The sequence below is a fragment of the Pristis pectinata genome, chromosome 3 (genome assembly GCF_009764475.1).
Source record: "Pristis pectinata isolate sPriPec2 chromosome 3, sPriPec2.1.pri, whole genome shotgun sequence".
In the NCBI taxonomy this organism is placed as follows: domain Eukaryota; kingdom Metazoa; phylum Chordata; class Chondrichthyes; order Rhinopristiformes; family Pristidae; genus Pristis; species Pristis pectinata.
In genome coordinates, this window is record NC_067407.1 from 126,314,374 (window position 1) to 126,332,116 (window position 17,743).

Here is a 17,743-nt window from a genome sequence, read left to right on the forward strand (position 1 = left end):
AAGATAGGCTCATGTTAGCAAAGCCAATATCTCAATTTTGGTGTTCTGTGTATTAAATACTGTCAGAGATATGTTCTCATCTGTGCTAAGGAATGGTAACTAACTCCACAAGTAAAGTTTACTAGATTATCTGGAAATCTGAAATAAAGTAGCTGCTAGAAATTCTCATCAGGTCAGACAGCACGTGGAGAGAGGAACAATGGTCAATGAGTCCTTATTCATCAGTTCTGATGAAAGGTCATTGAATTGAAATGTTTCTCTCTCCACAGACGTTGCCTAACCTTCTCAGTCTTTCCAACATTTTTGGTTATATTTGAAATCAAATGGTGTTACGATTGAGAGAGTGTCAAGTCTCCCACATCTTCCCACCACTCCTCTCTGTGCAGAATGTTTCCAAGGCACTTCGATGAAGTACAATTGTATGATTTTTAAGAGAATTTTTTTCCTTAAACACTCTTGCTGATCCCACACGTCTACTTGGATAGCTCTGTGTTCTAGGTCTCACCAACAGGGACAGTTAAACAACGGTTCATTTCAGGCCTATCATGCATCTGATTACCAAACGGGAAAAGCATTTGGTCCGAGAGCAGATTAGCAGCCTGTCTACATGCATGACTTTATAGGAAATGAAGAAAAGAACCCTCAGAAGCAATATAGAATTGAAATTCATCCTAGATCACATGCACCAAACTTGTGATATAACAATATAGGGTGTATTTCACCCCTTGCAAAATTCAGTCCTGTTGATATTGCCATGTTCCTGAATTTCAGAAGCATGTATCCCCATATTACAAGCTGAACACTTGCAACCAAGGGCAAAGTTCTGCCCTTGTGTTTCTTCCCCATAATTCATTGTTTTACCAGTGCAATGTTTTTCTAATTAATTAGAGAACATCATGTTGACTTTATGTTGAGTAACTTGTATTCTCGGAACCAAAGACCAATCTCCTTAACTGGAATGGTATGGAAGCTGCAGAATATACAAAAATATCATCGAATGAGCTGCAGATGGAACCTGGTAGGGAGGCATCAAGGACAGAGCAGGTTGAGCAGCTGAAGATTCTGGAAGCCAAAGATCTGGGAGATGATGGGATTCTGGTTTTAATTTAACCAGATGCTTTTAGTTTAACGAGACATTGAGGAACTATAATGACTGAACTGAATAACAGGGTGGATCTGGGTCCACCAAAGATGCTGTTGGAGGAGACAAACAAGACTGCAGATGTTGGAATCTGGAGCAACGAAACAAACTGCCGTAGGAAACAATTGAGGGATAATCTGAATTTTTCCAAAAAGAGATGGTGAATCTGAGGGAGGGAAATTAGACTTTGGTCAGATTGATTTTTTTATGCTCATTTTAGCAAGTTGTTTTGATCTGGAATGTTGTGCTTGAAAGGTAGGTGAAAGCGGATTCAAAAGGAAGGTCTTGCTAGGCTGCCTGGAGAGAGCTGCGGAGGGGGGAATTAACGGCTCAGAGTTGGCTAAGTTATTGCCTTCTGTAATGTGAGATTCTGTAATTTATTTCCTGCACCTTCCCCGACGACTGATCATTGCAGAAATTGTCTGCAGGCAGTGTATGATTGTTGTATGAGCACTTGAGGAAGCGTGAGATCTCCTGCCTTGTATCTGGACAGTGGACCTGGCTAATGCTGGGAACTCATCATGTTAAGAAGCATTTCTATCTTTAGCACATTCAGTTCACTGGCTCACAGTGTTGATAGTATTTGGTGGGTTTTGATGCTCTTGACGCCTTGCTGTTTCAGGCCGAACTGAATCTGACAAGACAGTCCAAAAGCTACAAGTCTGACAGATTTGAGATCTTGGAAATGAGGATAAATGCCTCCAGCAGTCTTTCAGCATTTTAAAGTGCCCCTGTTTTTATTTTACTGATGCCCCCATGCAGATTACTTTACATTTTATGTTTCATGTTTATTATAGACCACTTCTAAAGAGTAGCACAGAACCCAGGAAGCTTTTTAATGTTTTTTTTCAATACATTATTCTCCCCCATTTTGAACTCATCAGCTAACAGAACAAGCAAAGAAATGCTGTGGAATAATCTGACTTCCTTTCATTAGGAGAACTATCTGGCTTCTACTGTGCATCTGTTTGGCAGAACTGATAAGATCAATAACTTGTTGTTTAAGAAGTAGTAGGTGAGAAGTTGTGCCCTAGCAACCTTTGTTTTGTACTTGGAATCAAATGTTCATGAAGTTTACCAAATAAAAGGACTGGTGAAAGTTGAACTTTGGTCCATCAGGGAACCTCTGGCTCTGTGACAAATGTGATTCCCATACACTTATCAAGCACTAATTCACGTTGGCAACTGGAACCTACTTTAAAGAATGATGTCAAAACACGATGACAACATAGTCCAACCACTAGCAGAGTCAGATGAAAACAAAAGATGACTTTTTAAAAAATTAGTGTGCTAAAGCAGGTTTTGTGACCAGTTGAATCGGATGGTGGTTTGAGTTTCCTTGAACTTTAAACAAACATATTTTACAACGGTACAAAAAACTGTCTATAATTTGATGCATTTCACTAAGCACCAATATGAATGAATTGCAGCTGGTCTCACTAATTCACTTGATGTTTGTTTTGTTAGGAATTGTTTTTCTCTCTTCCATCCTCTGCTGTCTCCAATTTTTATTATTTTTTCTTGGTTTGTGTCCACACACACCACTTCCTCCACCCGAGAAAATGAACATATAATATTTTTCTTCCAGAGCTCTGTCAAAGCCACAAAAGAAACATCTAGAGGAAGGAAGCAAGAGCAAACAAATTTGACCTTTATTTGCATAGTGCAGTAGAATTCAATAGAGCCTGGTAATGTGAACATTGTCTAACCCCAAAGCACTTTAATGATGGATGCAATGCTCCTGCTGAACTGGATGCTTCCAGAGATGAAGTAAGGAGCAATCCAAGTAATTACAAGCCAAAGAATTTAATGTCAGTGGCTGGGAATTTGCTTGAATCCATTAAAAGGCCGAATATTTGGAAAACTATGTTAATTAGAGAGAATCCGAATGTTTGTGGAAGAACATTTATGCCTGCCTAACCCACGGATGTTCTTTGATGGTTGGGGGGGGGGGGGGGGGGGGGGGGGGGGGATGGGGGTAGATCAGTTGATGTCCCGTACTTGAATTTTCATGAATTCAACAAGATTCAGTTCGAATTTGTCAGAAAAATTTAAGATTATGAAACTGGAACGGGAGCTAGAATATTATTTGGATTCTTAAAGTTGGGGGATCTAGAAATTCTATGTGCCGATTGTTGCAAGGTTAGTTGTTAATTTTAACTCGTAGTGACTGAGAGACTTGCATTAACTGAAAACATTAATGGATATGGGAAATGGCAGACAGATTGAGTTATGTCAGACAGAATCTCATTGAATGGCAAAACAGGCCTGAGGCTCTACTCCTGTCACTCTGCTCCCTTTTCCTTAAGAGTTGAGGGTGATAGGTGGATAAGGTAGTTAAGAAAGCGTATGGGATGTTAGCATTCATAAGTCATGGGATCGAGTTTAAGAGCCGCAAAGTAATGATGCAGCTTTACAAAACTCTGGTTAGACCACACTTAGAGTACTGTGTCCAGTTCTGGTCGCCTCATTATAGGAAGGATGTGGAGGCGTTGGAAAGGGGGCAGAGGAGACTTACCAGGATGCTGCCTGGATTAGAGAGTATGGATTATGAGGAGAGACTAAAGGAGCTAGGGCTTTACTCATTGGAGAGAAGGAGGATGAGGGGAGACATGATAGAGGTATACAAAATATTGAGGAATAGATAGAGTGGACAGCCAGCACCTCTTTCCCAAGGCACCAATGCTCAATACAAGAGGGCGTGGCTTTAAGGTAATGGGTGGGAAGTTCAAGGGAGACGTCAGAGGGAGGTTTTTCACCCAGAGAGTGGTTGGTGCATGGAATGCGCTGCCTGGGGTAGTGGTGGAGGCTGATATGTTGGACAAGTTCAAGAGATTGTTAGATAAGCATATGGAGGAATTTAAGATAAGAGGGATATGTGGGAGGAAGGTGTTAGATAGTCTTAGGAGTGGTTTGAAGGTCAGCACAACATGGTAGGCCGAAGGGCCTGTATTGTGCTGTATTGTTCTATGGTTCTATGGTGACTTTTCAGTCCGTGACAAATGATGCCCCACAGGAATTATTTAGGCTCTAGTTTTCCATTTTTATATATGTAATTTGAATGAGAAGGATGGTAAATGTTGAAGAAAGCATAGAATTGGGAAAGGGTGTTGAGTATACATGTGACTCATTTCACCCAATTTCATTTCCCTCGGGTTAGTACTTGCTGACCTTGTCAGCCTCTCCTTTTTCTCCAGTAGCATCTTGCCTACACTTGCACCCTTCCTCAGGCAACTCTGGTCTGCTCTGCCGTTCAGCGAGATTGTGACTGATCTTCCCCCTATCCATTAATATCTTCAATTAACAAAAATCTTTCAACCTCTGTATTAAAATTAACAACTGACATTAACAGAATTTGCAGAATCTTTAGCATCCCCCACCTTTAAACATCCAAGTACTTTCATTGCTTGTACTCCATTTTGAACCCCTCCTGTAAATCTTTTCATTGTCTTTATCTGTGGACCAATGCCCAAAAATCCTTTCCTCCCCAGAGTCTTGGATGACTCATCACCTTGTAATTTTGTTCTAACTTTCCTAATCATTCGTTAATGGGAACTTCTTTTCAATCCTTAGCATGTTTGAACTTGCAACTAAACCACACTGACCCATGCCCATAGGAGCTGTACTCACTAAGACCAAACATACTTATTCTGACCAGATGAGTAGGCTTCTAAATTCTGATGCCATCCTGAGGCAGAGTTTCAACCGAAATGTTGACAGTTCTGTTCTCTCCACAGATTCTGTTTTACCTCCTGAGTTCCTCCAGCAGATTTGTTTGTTGCTCCAGATTCAGCATCTGTGGTCTCTTTTGTCTCCTAAATTCTCCTTTGCTTTTAAGTCCCTCTATGGCCTTGTTATACCTTCTTGATATTATGTATTCCCAAATACATGTACTGAAAATGTTTTTAGTGCTATGGGCAAAGCCAGAATTTAGTGCTCTTCCCTAAATTTCCCTGGGCTAAATAACCTGCTCGACCATTTTAGAGGGCAGCTAACATTCAAGCACGTACAGCCCATGTGGGTAAGAACAGCAGATTATCTTCTTTGAAGGGCATTAGTGAACCAGATGTGTATTAAATCTGGATTTTCTTGTTGGCGATTACAGATACCAGCTGTTGATTTCATAATGTGATTTCCCAGCTGCCTTAGTGGGATTCAAGCTGACACTCCCAGATCAGTAGTCCTGGTCTGTGCATAATTAAGCAGTAAACAAACCATTTTCCACTTTTATCCAAAAAAATTGGCTTTAGTTCCAGCTACTTCTCTCCCTCTCATTGACTGCAGCTTAACAGCACACTGTTCTTTGCATATTTCCCTTTTCCCGCTTCCTGGCCATTGCCCTTACATTTTAGAAACTAATTTTACCCTTAAATATTAATTTGAATTTCTAAACTAATGTCCTTCCGCTTCTGCTTAATCTTTGCTGTTTTGTCCTTTTTTATTTATAGGATGTGTGTGTCACTGGTGAGGACAGGTTTTGTTGCCCAGCTCTCAATGTCCTTGAGAAGGGGACGGCGGGTCTCTGCCTTGAATCATTGCCGTCTGTGTGGCGAAGGCACTCTCGGTACTGTAGTGCCTTCTGGGATTGTCACCCAGTGACAATGAAAGAATGGTCATGATGAGGGATTAGAAGGTGAATTCTCAGATGATGGTGTTTCCATGCAATTGCTGCCCTTGTCATAGTGTCATAGAGTCTTACAGGACAGAAGTAGACCCTTCGGCCCACCATGTCCATGCTGACCATCTACACTAATCCCATTTGCCAGCACTTGCTCCATAGCCTTCCAGATACATTTGTGAGAGCACCTGCCTCCACCACCCACTCACTCAGTGCATTCCAGATTGCAACCACCCTCCTGGTGGGGGGACAAAAATCTCCTCAGATGTCCCTCTAAGTCTCTAACTCCTCATCTTAAAACTATGCCCTCTGGTTTTTGACATGTTCATTATAGGGAATATCTTATGTACACTCCTCAGAATTTTATGTACCTCTATCAGGTGTGCCTCAGCCTCCTCCACTCCAAGAGAAACCAACCCAGCCTAAGCAGTCCCTCCCCCTAACTGCAATGTGCCATTGCAGGCAACATCCTGGTAAATCTCCTCTGCATCCCTCCAATGCAATTATGTTCCTCTATAGTTTGGTGATCAGAACTGCATGCAGTATTCCAGCTGGGGACTAAATGAAGTTTTGTATAAAGTTGTACCGTGATCTCTCTGTTCTTATATTCTGTGCCCTGATTAATGAAGGCCAGCATCCTGTATGCCTTCTTCACCACTTTATCTACCTATGCTGCTGCCTTTAGGGATCTATGGACTTGTCCATGGGTTGGGGGCCTCGGTGAATTACTGGAGTGCATCTTGTGCATACAGAACACTTACAACAGATAGTGGAGGGAGTGAATGCTTAGGCTCTTTATCCTGGATGACCGTGAGCTTCCTGAGTGTGTTTGCAGCATTCACCCTTGCAGAGCATTGCAGGAGATCTGCAGTCAAATTGGGGTCTCACTTGGAATACTCTGTTCAGTTTTGGCATCTCCACCTTGCAAGGATTTCCTGGCCGTTGAGCAGTCCAGCAATGTTTCAGTAAGGTGACATTTGGAATGAAGGGATTTAACTGTGAAATGGGAATGATGCAATTTGCTCCTGGAAGGGGAGTTGTTTAGGAAATTGAAGGGAATTCACAGCTCAGGTAAGGATCAGCTCTTACTACTTGTGAGATAATACAGAGTAAATAGATTTGAACTGTAGTCATGTGAAACAACAATAACCTTTATAGCCAAGGATTACTTGCTTCAGCTTCATTCCATTCTTCCACTTTTTCTGTCTGTCCTGTCTTCTCTTATGATTGATCTCCATGATTTCCATGCCAGTACCCTTTAAAATGTCTTTCATTTTCATGGACTGTGGCTTCCCCCCTACCATAGTTGACAGGGTCTAAACAACATCATCTCTATTTCTTGTACTTCTGCTCTCACCCCCTCTCCTCCTGGCCAGAATAAGGACAGGGTTTCCCTTGTCCTTGCCCCCACCTCACCATACCCAACATTCACTGGATCATCCTCCATCATTTCTGCCCTATTCAACAGGATTCTACCCCTGGACATCCTCCCCTCCACACCTCTTTCAGCGTTCCCAAGAGACCATTCCCTCTGCAACTCCCTGATCTGCTCTTCCAATTCCAGTTCTTGTGATCCTGCAAGAGGTGCAACAGATGCCTTCCTATCACTTCCCATCATTCCAGAGACTCAAACACTCCTTCCAGGTGAGGCAGCAATTCACTTCCATCTTAGAGAATTGCTGTCACTGCTTACGATGTGATCTTCTCTACACTGGAGAAACCAAACACCTCTGTTTAGTCCACAAGGGTGACCCTGAGCTTCCAGCCTTCTGCAGCTTTAATTCTCCATCCAACCCTCACTCTTATCTCTGCTTTCGCCTCCTGCATTGCTCCAAATATGCCCAATGTAAGCTTGAGGAACAGCCCCTCATTGCAGCCCTTGGAACATCATACCGAGCATAGCAATTTCAGGTAATCACCCTTACTGTCCCTCGTGCTCTCTCTTGCCCACCTTCCTCCCCCACCCCCGGCGGATGTGTTGAACTTCTTAGTTTCATTTTTTTCTTTTTGACCTGTTCTGTCTCTAGCTGCCAGATTTTTTAAACGTTCTTACCTTCACACCGACCCCCTCTCGGACATCCCTTCCATTCACCTCATGATTACTAATATTATCTTTTTTTAAAAATTATTATCCAATTAACCGAATTTAAATTTTTCAGATGCTGTGGTGGGAATTGAACTCTGTTCTGTGGATTAGTAGTCTAGGCTTTTGGATTCTTTGACTGCCAGAGTGATGGAACCACTTTGGCAGCCGAATGACATGCTTTCGTTTCCAGGTGCTGTTATTCCCAGTCGTTCCTGCCAAGTTCCTGCTGCCCTTGGCAAACTTTCATATAGTACTTACTTCAACTTCCTCCATATTATTATCTGCATTGTTCTGTCTCTCCCCTTCCACTATTTACTGAATCCATTCAGGATCACACGTGGCCATACAATTGCATTTTAATTCAATCTTCCAGTCCACTTGTTCACAATTAATACTTACAGATGTAACTGCCACGAATCTGCCTTTAAGTAGACTACAGATAACGTAAATCTGAAATACAAGTTCCTGTTTTCAGAGTTATGATCTTAAAGTCGTTGGCATTCTGAAATGCTTTGATATTTTACTGCATTAAAGGTGCTTTGTAATTATGTTACTATTTTGGTTGCTACTTTCTAGTGACAGGAACTTGGGAAGACATCACCCACCAGCCTCCAAGGAATAATTTCTGTGAAAAAGGGAATTCATTTGCCGGGAGAAAGCTTATAGGTTCCAATCCTGTGCACATTACAATTAGTAATTTTTAAATAATAATTGTTTCAACGGTGCTCAGGAAATACTCAATTATTAATAAAAACAGAAAATGCTGGAAACAGCAGGTCAAAAAAGAGGAAAGAGTTAAAAGTCTCACGTTCAAGAGCCTTTGTCAGAACCAAAGATCTCGGACCTGAAAAGTTAACTCTGTTTCCATTTCCACCGATGCTGTTTGATTTGCCGGGTGTTGACAGTATTTCCACTTTTTACTTTAGATCTTGAGCATCTAAAGCATTTTTTTTATTTTCAAGCTGAATTATTGTGAGTAATTAGTTGCTACATTTGAGAGGAAGTTAGGTTAATGCAAACAAAAGGAGCAGAAAGATATGCTGATGGGGTTAGATTGCTGGATGGGAGGAGGCTTGTGTGAAATATAAAACGCGTAAACGAATTGGGCAGAGTGGCCTATATATGTGGGATCGAGAGAAATATACCTTGAGTAATTCAGACAATATTTACGCTGCTGAATAATAACTTCAATTCCAACCACTCCATTATTAAATCCCTCCTTTTCATTCTTTCCACAGAAGACCTGTCTCTCAGCATTTCTGTATCTAACTGTCAAGTGCAGGAGAATGTGGTAAGTTGGGTTTTACTCTTCCCCAAATGCTTCAATAGTTTATAATATATAATACTTTAAACTGGGAAATTATCAGCCAGGTAGTCTAAAGGCAATAAGTAGCTTGAATCTACAATAAAGGACATAATGACAAAGGACGAATGGTCTTTGAATTATCAGAAGGTCCTAATTTCTTTATTTATTCAGTTTTTATATATATTTTATACATTATATGTTTAAAGAAGTGCATGCTTTTATAGAAGTTCAAAAAGTATTTGTCAAGATGATCACTGATCAGTAAGAATGATCTGGTCATAGGAATGTACAGGAACCAACTTTCTAATCTGCTCTTAAACAAATGAAAACAGATAATGCTGGAAATACTCAGAAAGTCAGGCAGCATCTGTTTCTCTCTCCATGAATGTTGCCTGACCTGCTGGGTATTTCTGGCATTGTCTATTTTTATTTCAGATTTCCAACATCTGCAGCTGTTTTGCATTTCCATTTAAGTAAAACCAAATTTAGGGACATGATAAGTTACATTCAGGACATCAGTAACAGTTTGGGTAGATAAGTGACTTGCAAACAGACAAATGTTTAAGTAATGTGTTTTAAGAAAATGGAAAAGAAGAATATTTGAAATGTAAAAAATCTGAAAGACTGTATAAATGCCAAGGTAATTGATGTCATAAAAAACAAGAGATGCAAATCAAAGGAAAGTACCTCAAACTGAAGGAGATAACTTCAGCTGGAGTATTGCTTGCAATTCTGAGTACTCCTTTATAAATGAGATGGTTCGAACAGATTTGGAAGGTCCATTTAATCAGGATGTTGCCAAGCATGAGATTTGTAGTTTGAGGAGAGTCTTGAAAAGTTACTGGTCAATCAGATGTTTGTCCACAGCAATATGAAGGCCTTTATTTGAGATGAATGGACAATTGTTTCCACTGAATGTTAGCAAGATGGCACGAATTAAAGGTGATCACAACAAGAATTAAATGGGAAGTAACTGGTCTTAATTAGCGCTGGGGTGGTTAGAAACAGGAATTCCATGTCACAAGGCCGGAAGCACTTGTTAAATAAAAAAAAGAACTTGACGCTTAAAAATTATATTTAAAGCGGGGGGGACAAGGATGTGACGTGAAGAAACCTACTGGCACAGACTAGATGGGCCTAACATCATTCAATTTGCATCATTCAAATATTCTGTCAAATAGAAACATCAATCTACATAAAGTATCAGTCAGTGATGTTGGAATGAGTGTCATATGAACCCATTGCCCTCCCCTTGAATATGATCCCAAGATAACTATTTAAAAACAATCATCAGAGTAATCAGGTCATGAAATCACAAGATCCAGTGTCCTTTACCCTGATTATTGATCTGTCTCACTTTTTTAACTCCAAGTTGAGGAACTAAGCTTGTGGGTCTCACACCTTTTGAGGAAATCATGCACCAAGAGGCAAGGTCAATAAAACTGTACTGACGTTTACACTGATCTTGTCGACTGATAGTTTGTACCGAAGTTAAGGGTTTGAAGGAAGTTCAAAACTACTCCATTATCTTTCCTGTGGCCCATCTTTGTGCTTGAAAAAGTTTAAAGCCATCAACACATCATGCGTTTACATGTTTAATAGGAGAATTATAACAAATGTTTAAAAAAAAGATACAAAACAACCAAACTGTGGCTTTGGGCCTTGTTGTGATAACGTCTTGTGCTAAATTACATCTTCAGAAACTGTCCTAAGTATAAATTACCAGCATTTTCTGGTCCTTGATTGGGAGTTGGCTGCTCCAGAGGGGGGTGAGCATTGCTAGACAAAGGAGGGAGGGAGGGACACAGGAGCACCATTATGTTCATGAGTGGTAGAGTGAATTAGCAGAGGTTGTGCCTAATTTGAAGTACATGACTGAGTAAACTGGAGCATGGTGTAACAACTGCGTACATCTTGGAGCAAATTTCTGTCATTGTTCATGTTGAAAATCAAAATTAAGCCTGCATACTTTGTCACTGAAGAGATGATCAGCTTTGCTGCATGTTCACTCACAACTCCATTCATAGAACATGCACCTTGTGTTTTTCTTGCTTTGTGCCATGGGCTACATCTGGGAATTTCTGCATTTAATTGATGAAGCACTCTTCAGGCCACAGGTTGCAGTAGCATTAATTTATACGAGACCTTTACGACTCGGGCAATCCACGTGTATTGTGAGCACTGCCTTGTGCGCAGGACCCGATGAAAATTAGAAATGCTTGCAGCTGAAAGAGTGATACGACTCCTCCCCTGTAAGGTTGTTGATCGCTTCATGCATGATAAATTCTGTGTTGCATTGAAAATTTTACAGCAAAGGGGTAACAGAGAAATTTGCCTTTGGTTGCCAGAATATTGGCCACTGATTGTATTTATCTCTGTGGTTCCATTGGCATCAGTGCATTGTCCATTTAATCAAACTTAAAAATTAGGAAGTGTATGTTATGTAGTGAGGGATAAGTAAGAGCTACAGTAAAGCTCCGATAGTCTGCTGTCTGAAAGTTCTGAATTCCTGATGTTCAGTATCTGGCTCACTGGGGAATGTTCCCTGCACACCCTTTAAACTCACCAGTGCCCCGTTTCCACACTTCTTAGAAACTGACCTGGGCTTAATTCCCACAGAAACTCACCGAGGCCCCATTTCCCACCTCCTTTAAACTCACCGAGGCCCTGTTTCCCACCTCCTTTAAACTCACCGAGGCCCCGTTCCCACCTCCTTTAAACTCACTGGGGCCCTATCTTCTGCGTTCCCTTTAAATTCACCTTGTTCACTGAAAAAAAATTACTATTCTATTGTGTAACTTTGAAGAAAAATGAATTAAAGGGATTGACAGTCCAGAGATGGGTTAAAATTCTACCATGCCAGCTGTGAAAATTACAATTCTACTATCTAAATAATCTGGAATTTTTATGATAAACTAGTCTGGGAAATGGTGATCATGAATGGGAAATGGATTGTTGTAAAACTCATCTGCTTCACTGATGTGCTAGCAAGACATTTAGTTGTATCATAATTACTAACTTACTGCAGTGGTTCGGATCAGCTCACTATTGCCTTCTCGAGGGTGCTCAGGGATGGGAGATGAACGCTGACCTTGCTACCATCCCGATAAGTGAATGAAGCAAAAAAAAGGGATTTTATTGGATTTCCTTCCCTGCTTCCTGTGAATTTGGATTCCTCAATGAACAGCAAGTAGGCAGATATGCAGCCTGTTTGAAAGGAAAGTGCTTACCAGCTACCCTGTGGGCCCTCATGGCTCTGAGAGGAGAGTAATGGGTGACCATGGAAATGCCAGATATGGGATTCACATGGAAACCCCCAAAGTCCTGGCAATTTTTGTGAATTGCCTGAGCCTCCAGGTCAAATCTATAGAGTTTTTCAGTATAGCATTTACTTATTCCATCTATCACTGTTCTGCCTGGTTTAATCTTCACTAATGTTGTTGCTTGGCCCAGTTGGTAACATTCACCTACAAAGCCCTCTGAATACATCTCTGTTGTACAAAGCTGTCATAAGGACCTGAACTATAAAACAAATATGGATTTTCAAAATATTATCCTAGCAGTTCTCAACCACTTTTTTTCCCCTCCCCATCAGCTTCTTCTGCATGCTTGTGCTGGTAAATCGGTGTCTATGCATGAGTCTTTCATCACTGTGGTCAAAGTTTGATGAGTAATATTGGAGTCAACATCCAAAGCACTTTCAACATTGAGGTCACTGTAAAATTTTAGTTTTTCAGTGAATCAATTCAGTGAGTATCCTCTCTAAGATCCAAGCTGTTGACAATAGCTTCCTGTTTAGTAGTCTTGAGAAGCCATCTGGCTATCCTGTCACTAGGGTGATAAATGTGTTATGGATGTTTAGTCTTGGCATTCCTGCCCCCGTACATTGGTGTATTTGACTGTTGGCAGAAACCCACAATTCACGCATCAACAGCCACGTGTGGTTAAGAGGACAGTACAGAAGGAACAGATGATCACACAAATGAACTGCAGTGTATTTGACTGTAACTTCGCACTATTTTTATTGCAGGATATCAGTTCTGTGTACCAGATCTTTGCTGACGAGGTTCTAGGTTCAGGGCAGTTTGGAATAGTGTACGGCGGTAAGTCACACAACACTCTGGTTAATATTGCTGTCTTTTTCCAAGCAGTGTTTTTATTTGGAACCATCCCAGCTACAGTAATTTGATACACCTCAGTACCCAATGAACATAACCATATAAGCAGAGCTTAAGTGAAACCTTAAATTGCAAGTACTTCCAGTTGCTACTTCCCTGTTTGAGCTTTTACTGACAAAACTGTAAGTTACCCACATATGTCTTTTTGCTGGAAGTTAATTATGCACACCTCATCAGAGTTGACAGGATCTCTGAGATCTCTATGACCAACTTGCATTATTTGGGATGAGGATATGAAAGGCGAACTTGGCTTTGGTGGATTTTATAGATGACTAATAGCAGGGCATTTAACTGCTCTGGGTGGACAGATAGAACTTCTCCACAGTCAGTGATTGTGTTGTTGATTGACTTTCAGAGGGAGAATGTACAGTGGAATATAATCAAAGGAACACAAAGTCAGGGTGAGATTAAATTGGTGACACCCACACACTTAAGGAAAGCTGCAGAAATACAGTTACAATTAGTGAAGGTTTCACCTGTCATATTGGGTGCTCTTAACTTTTTTTGTTAAACATAGGGAAGATATAAGTGATATTTTAAAAAATGCCATATGAACAACTAAGTTGATTGTTTAACCTTCCATTCAAGCAGCCCCTTCTAAAAATTCTGATACTAATTTGGAAGGATGTGATTATTAAAATCACATAATTAGAGTTGTAACACACCTCCCAGACTTTTTATTTGAGGCATATTAAATAGTTCCTATAAAATTTTTAAAATTGGTTCCTTTGAGTTTATTTCCAATCAACCATTCTACTCGATCAATTTATGAAGAATGTAATCCTCAAAATAGTTGGGCAGCAACCATAGCAACCCAAAATTAATTCAAGGAACACAGGAAAACCTCTAGATTGGATGCTGAACTTTGGATTTGATTGCTCTACTTGTGACTTGCATAGGGTGATTTACAAAAAGTAGGAACTGACTGAATATTTATATTCCATCACATGCAGAAGTGAGACGTGGGCACATATTTGCGATCCCCATGCAGAGAATTCCTCAATCTTGAATCTGCTAGTATGGAGAAGGATCCTAAAATCAACTTTTCACAATGTCCGAATGGAAATGAATCCACCAAGACTTGGTTTTTTTACATATGGGCACATGAGAGTGGTGGGGATGATAAATATTCTCTGAACAAAAAGTCATAATTTTTGTTTTGTGTTTGCAGGGAAGCACAGGAAGACTGGAAGGGATATGGCAATTAAAGTGATTGATAAAATGAGGTTCCCCACAAAGCAGGAGAGCCAACTTCGCAACGAGGTTGCTATCCTTCAGGTAGGCAAAGCAAATGTTCGTGCAACTTTTCTAACAACATGAGTTCAGAGATAACCACCCAGTGTTTGCCATGCAAAATAAGTGCTTTTAAAGATCTTCAGTGTGTTAATTTTTAACTTGGCCTGGATGGTTCAATAGATTATCATTTTCTGCCTGCGTTGATGGGATGAAAATTATTTGTTGACTGTAAAACGAAACGTAATTGATGTGAATTTGTCTGGCCTTATTCTACTTGTAAAAAAAATAGCTGAAACATGGTTTTAATATTGCTTATTATTGAGCTTTACATACTGGGTTGTCAGTCTCTCGCAAAAGATGTTTGTTGTGGGAAAGTAAACTTCGAAGTCGGGGGTGTTTGGCTTACTTGGTAGCACCCCATTAAGAACAAGCTCCATTCCAGGCCTCAACCACAAACTACAGGCTGAGCATCTGTGCAGTGCTCTGTTGCTGGAGGTATTAGGCTGATTGCATTGAGAACTGGTTGCTGGCTGCAATGTATGCACTGGTGCATTTTTGACTTCTGAGCCTGCACACTGCAGTGTCAACGTATGGAACTGGTGTATGGTGCTGGTGGTCAGATGTGGGTGTGTCTGTCCTCTTGCTCCGGGCCTGGACCCACCATAACATTCCATGTTGTCCCGAGGGCCTGGGTACACATCTCTCTGGTTCCACCTTTTGCTGACCTTCAAGCAGAAGGAATACTTTTTTTCTCCTCATTTAATATTATTGCTCTTAATTTCTAAACAAACATTTTAAGTAATTTTATCATTTTAAATGTTCTTTGTTAATTAAATGTTTTTCCACTGTTTCTTTGAATGTCTCTGATCATCAGAGACATTCAGAAAGAGTGGAAAAGGTACTTGATGGCTCGATTTGTTAGATGGCCATCGAGGTGGTGTGGGGCAGTACTTCAGTTTCCACCACCTCTGGACTAAACACCAATTGTAGATCACTCCACTTCAAAGAATCACTCAAAGGGTAAGTGTGATCTTGAGGCATGGGCTAGGTCCAGTAAGATTAAGCCTGTTGTCTTTTGGATGTAACACTAAACATAGTCCATGCCTATTCTACCACTATTCAGTCTTTGTGACTTGCCCAACAATGACCTTTCAGACATCATCAAAAAAATAACTAGTCATTTACTTAATTGAAGCCCTCTTGTGCACATAATTAGCTACCACGTTTGCCTACATAACCATAGTGACTCGTGTTTCCCTGATGACTATAGACCGATCATACTTTAAAATGTAATTTATAGACTACAAAGCATTCTAAGAGGTCTTCAGAATGTGGTAAGGCACCATGTAAATTCATTTTCTTTGCTTTACTGCGTTGGGACTAACAAACATGTTGGGGCAATTCTGTGCATCTGCGTCATGCCTCATCTGAGTGTCAGCACAGAAATTGGGTGTTAGTAAATTCAGAATGCATATAAATTCAGTTTATTTAGATATTTCACTGGTAAAATACAATCCATTTGTAATTAAAATTTCAGCAATGATTGCCAATAATTACTGGAGAAAATTTTACTATAATTAATTACTTTATCTGATACATTTTAAAGATCCTATCTGAATATATAACATCTTTACAAGTGAGCTAATTTAGTATAGTAAATATATGTATACCATATATAAAGTTCTAATTGAGATCCTAGTATTTTATATTTTTTCCTTATATTATTTTTGTCTAACTTGTTAGCACTTCCATTGACACTGCATTAATTTCTAAAAAAGCAAATACTCTGCACGTAGGTGCTGTAATGCTGCTAATTTACGTGATGGCTGGTGATGCTGCTCAATCATTTGCCTGTACGGTATTATTTTCCCTACAACCTTATCCTCCCCCTCCCTGCCTACACACACACACACACACACACACAACCATTGGAAATCACATCATCTGTATGATCTAATACATCGCTAAAATCATGTCTACAAGCCCACAACCTACTACATAGTGGTAGGATGTTTTATTAGACCACCACTCTGTTACACCAACCCACTGCTGCTTCAGGCCTTAACCTCCCATTCCCTCCTCCACTTTCCACCCCTCTAATCATGAATGTGGTGACTCATGTTGCTGGCCACCCACTGAAGGGGGAGGGAGGGGTACAATATTACCACAGTTGGGCACTGAAGAAAATTCCCTGATCTGTTAATTAGGTTGGTATCCCATCATGTGTTTTCAGGACACTTCTGGTAATTGTCTTAATTAAATCAGTAACCCAAAGATAAGAAAAGCAGATTTGCCCAGGCTTATTAACTTACAGTGAGAATTATTATGACCCAGATATTCCTGGACTAAATACAGTGCTGGGCTGTACAGTTAAAATTAAGGACTCCCTCTCACCAATCCACCTCACCCCTACCTTTCCCTGACACTGATGTCAACTTTGGGTTTTACCTGAATGCGGAATCACCAGAGTTGCTGTCAGCTGTTCATGGTATTTTCAAGAATGTGCTTTTAACTTTTGACTCTCCATGGAGGCAGGCTGTAAAGTTGCAGCAATATCCCAGCACTATTCCAGGGAATCTGCTCTGATAACCTGTGAAAAAGGGTTTCTATTTGTTTGGATAGAGAGAAATTGTTTGAGGAACACTGATAAACTTTAAAAAATGTACATGTTTTGATTTGTTTTATTTTATTAAATAGTCATAGAGTTATTAGAATACTAATTTTTTTCTGTTTCAAATATGTGTTCCATTTTCAATTTTTATTGCCTAATAGCTTGAATATTTTTAGCAATTTTGGAAGTGTTTTTGAATGAATGTTCACGTATTACCTGGCTGACAAAATCGTTGTTCAGTTGAACCTTGGGCAAATCTTGTACTGGCCTCCTTCATGTGACAGCATTTATGTGTGCAAGCCTTGACACATGGAGCATTAGGTTAGCATAGGGCTGCACCTTAGTCACAGGGAATCTGCATTAAGTAAGTTCAGGCTTCACTTGTGGTTCAGTGGTAAGTGGGAGCTTCAAATTCCAAGCCAATAATACTGTGTGCTTGTAAATCTCATGTAAAATTTCCTCAATTTTTGACATGTTCAATCACAACTCACATTAAATTTACACTCTCATCGTGTTGATTTCACACACGACATGAAGACTAGAGCAGCTCCATGCTGCTGCTTTGTG

At 40.2% G+C, this 17,743-nt stretch overlaps 1 protein-coding gene across 2 annotated transcripts in view; it reads left to right on the top strand.

The window, feature by feature from the left end:
- Positions 1-17,743, top strand: part of prkd3 (protein kinase D3) — a 294,030-nt gene that overhangs the window by 264,314 nt on the left and 11,973 nt on the right. Inside the window, exons 12-14 of one of the 2 annotated variants that reach the window (XM_052011314.1) lie at positions 9,084-9,136; positions 13,182-13,254; positions 14,501-14,607. In XM_052011314.1, the coding sequence (XP_051867274.1) occupies positions 9,084-9,136; positions 13,182-13,254; positions 14,501-14,607 (233 nt within the window). The remainder of the gene's footprint in view (positions 1-9,083; positions 9,137-13,181; positions 13,255-14,500; positions 14,608-17,743) is intronic. The other variant, XM_052011315.1, reaches the window with a different exon arrangement.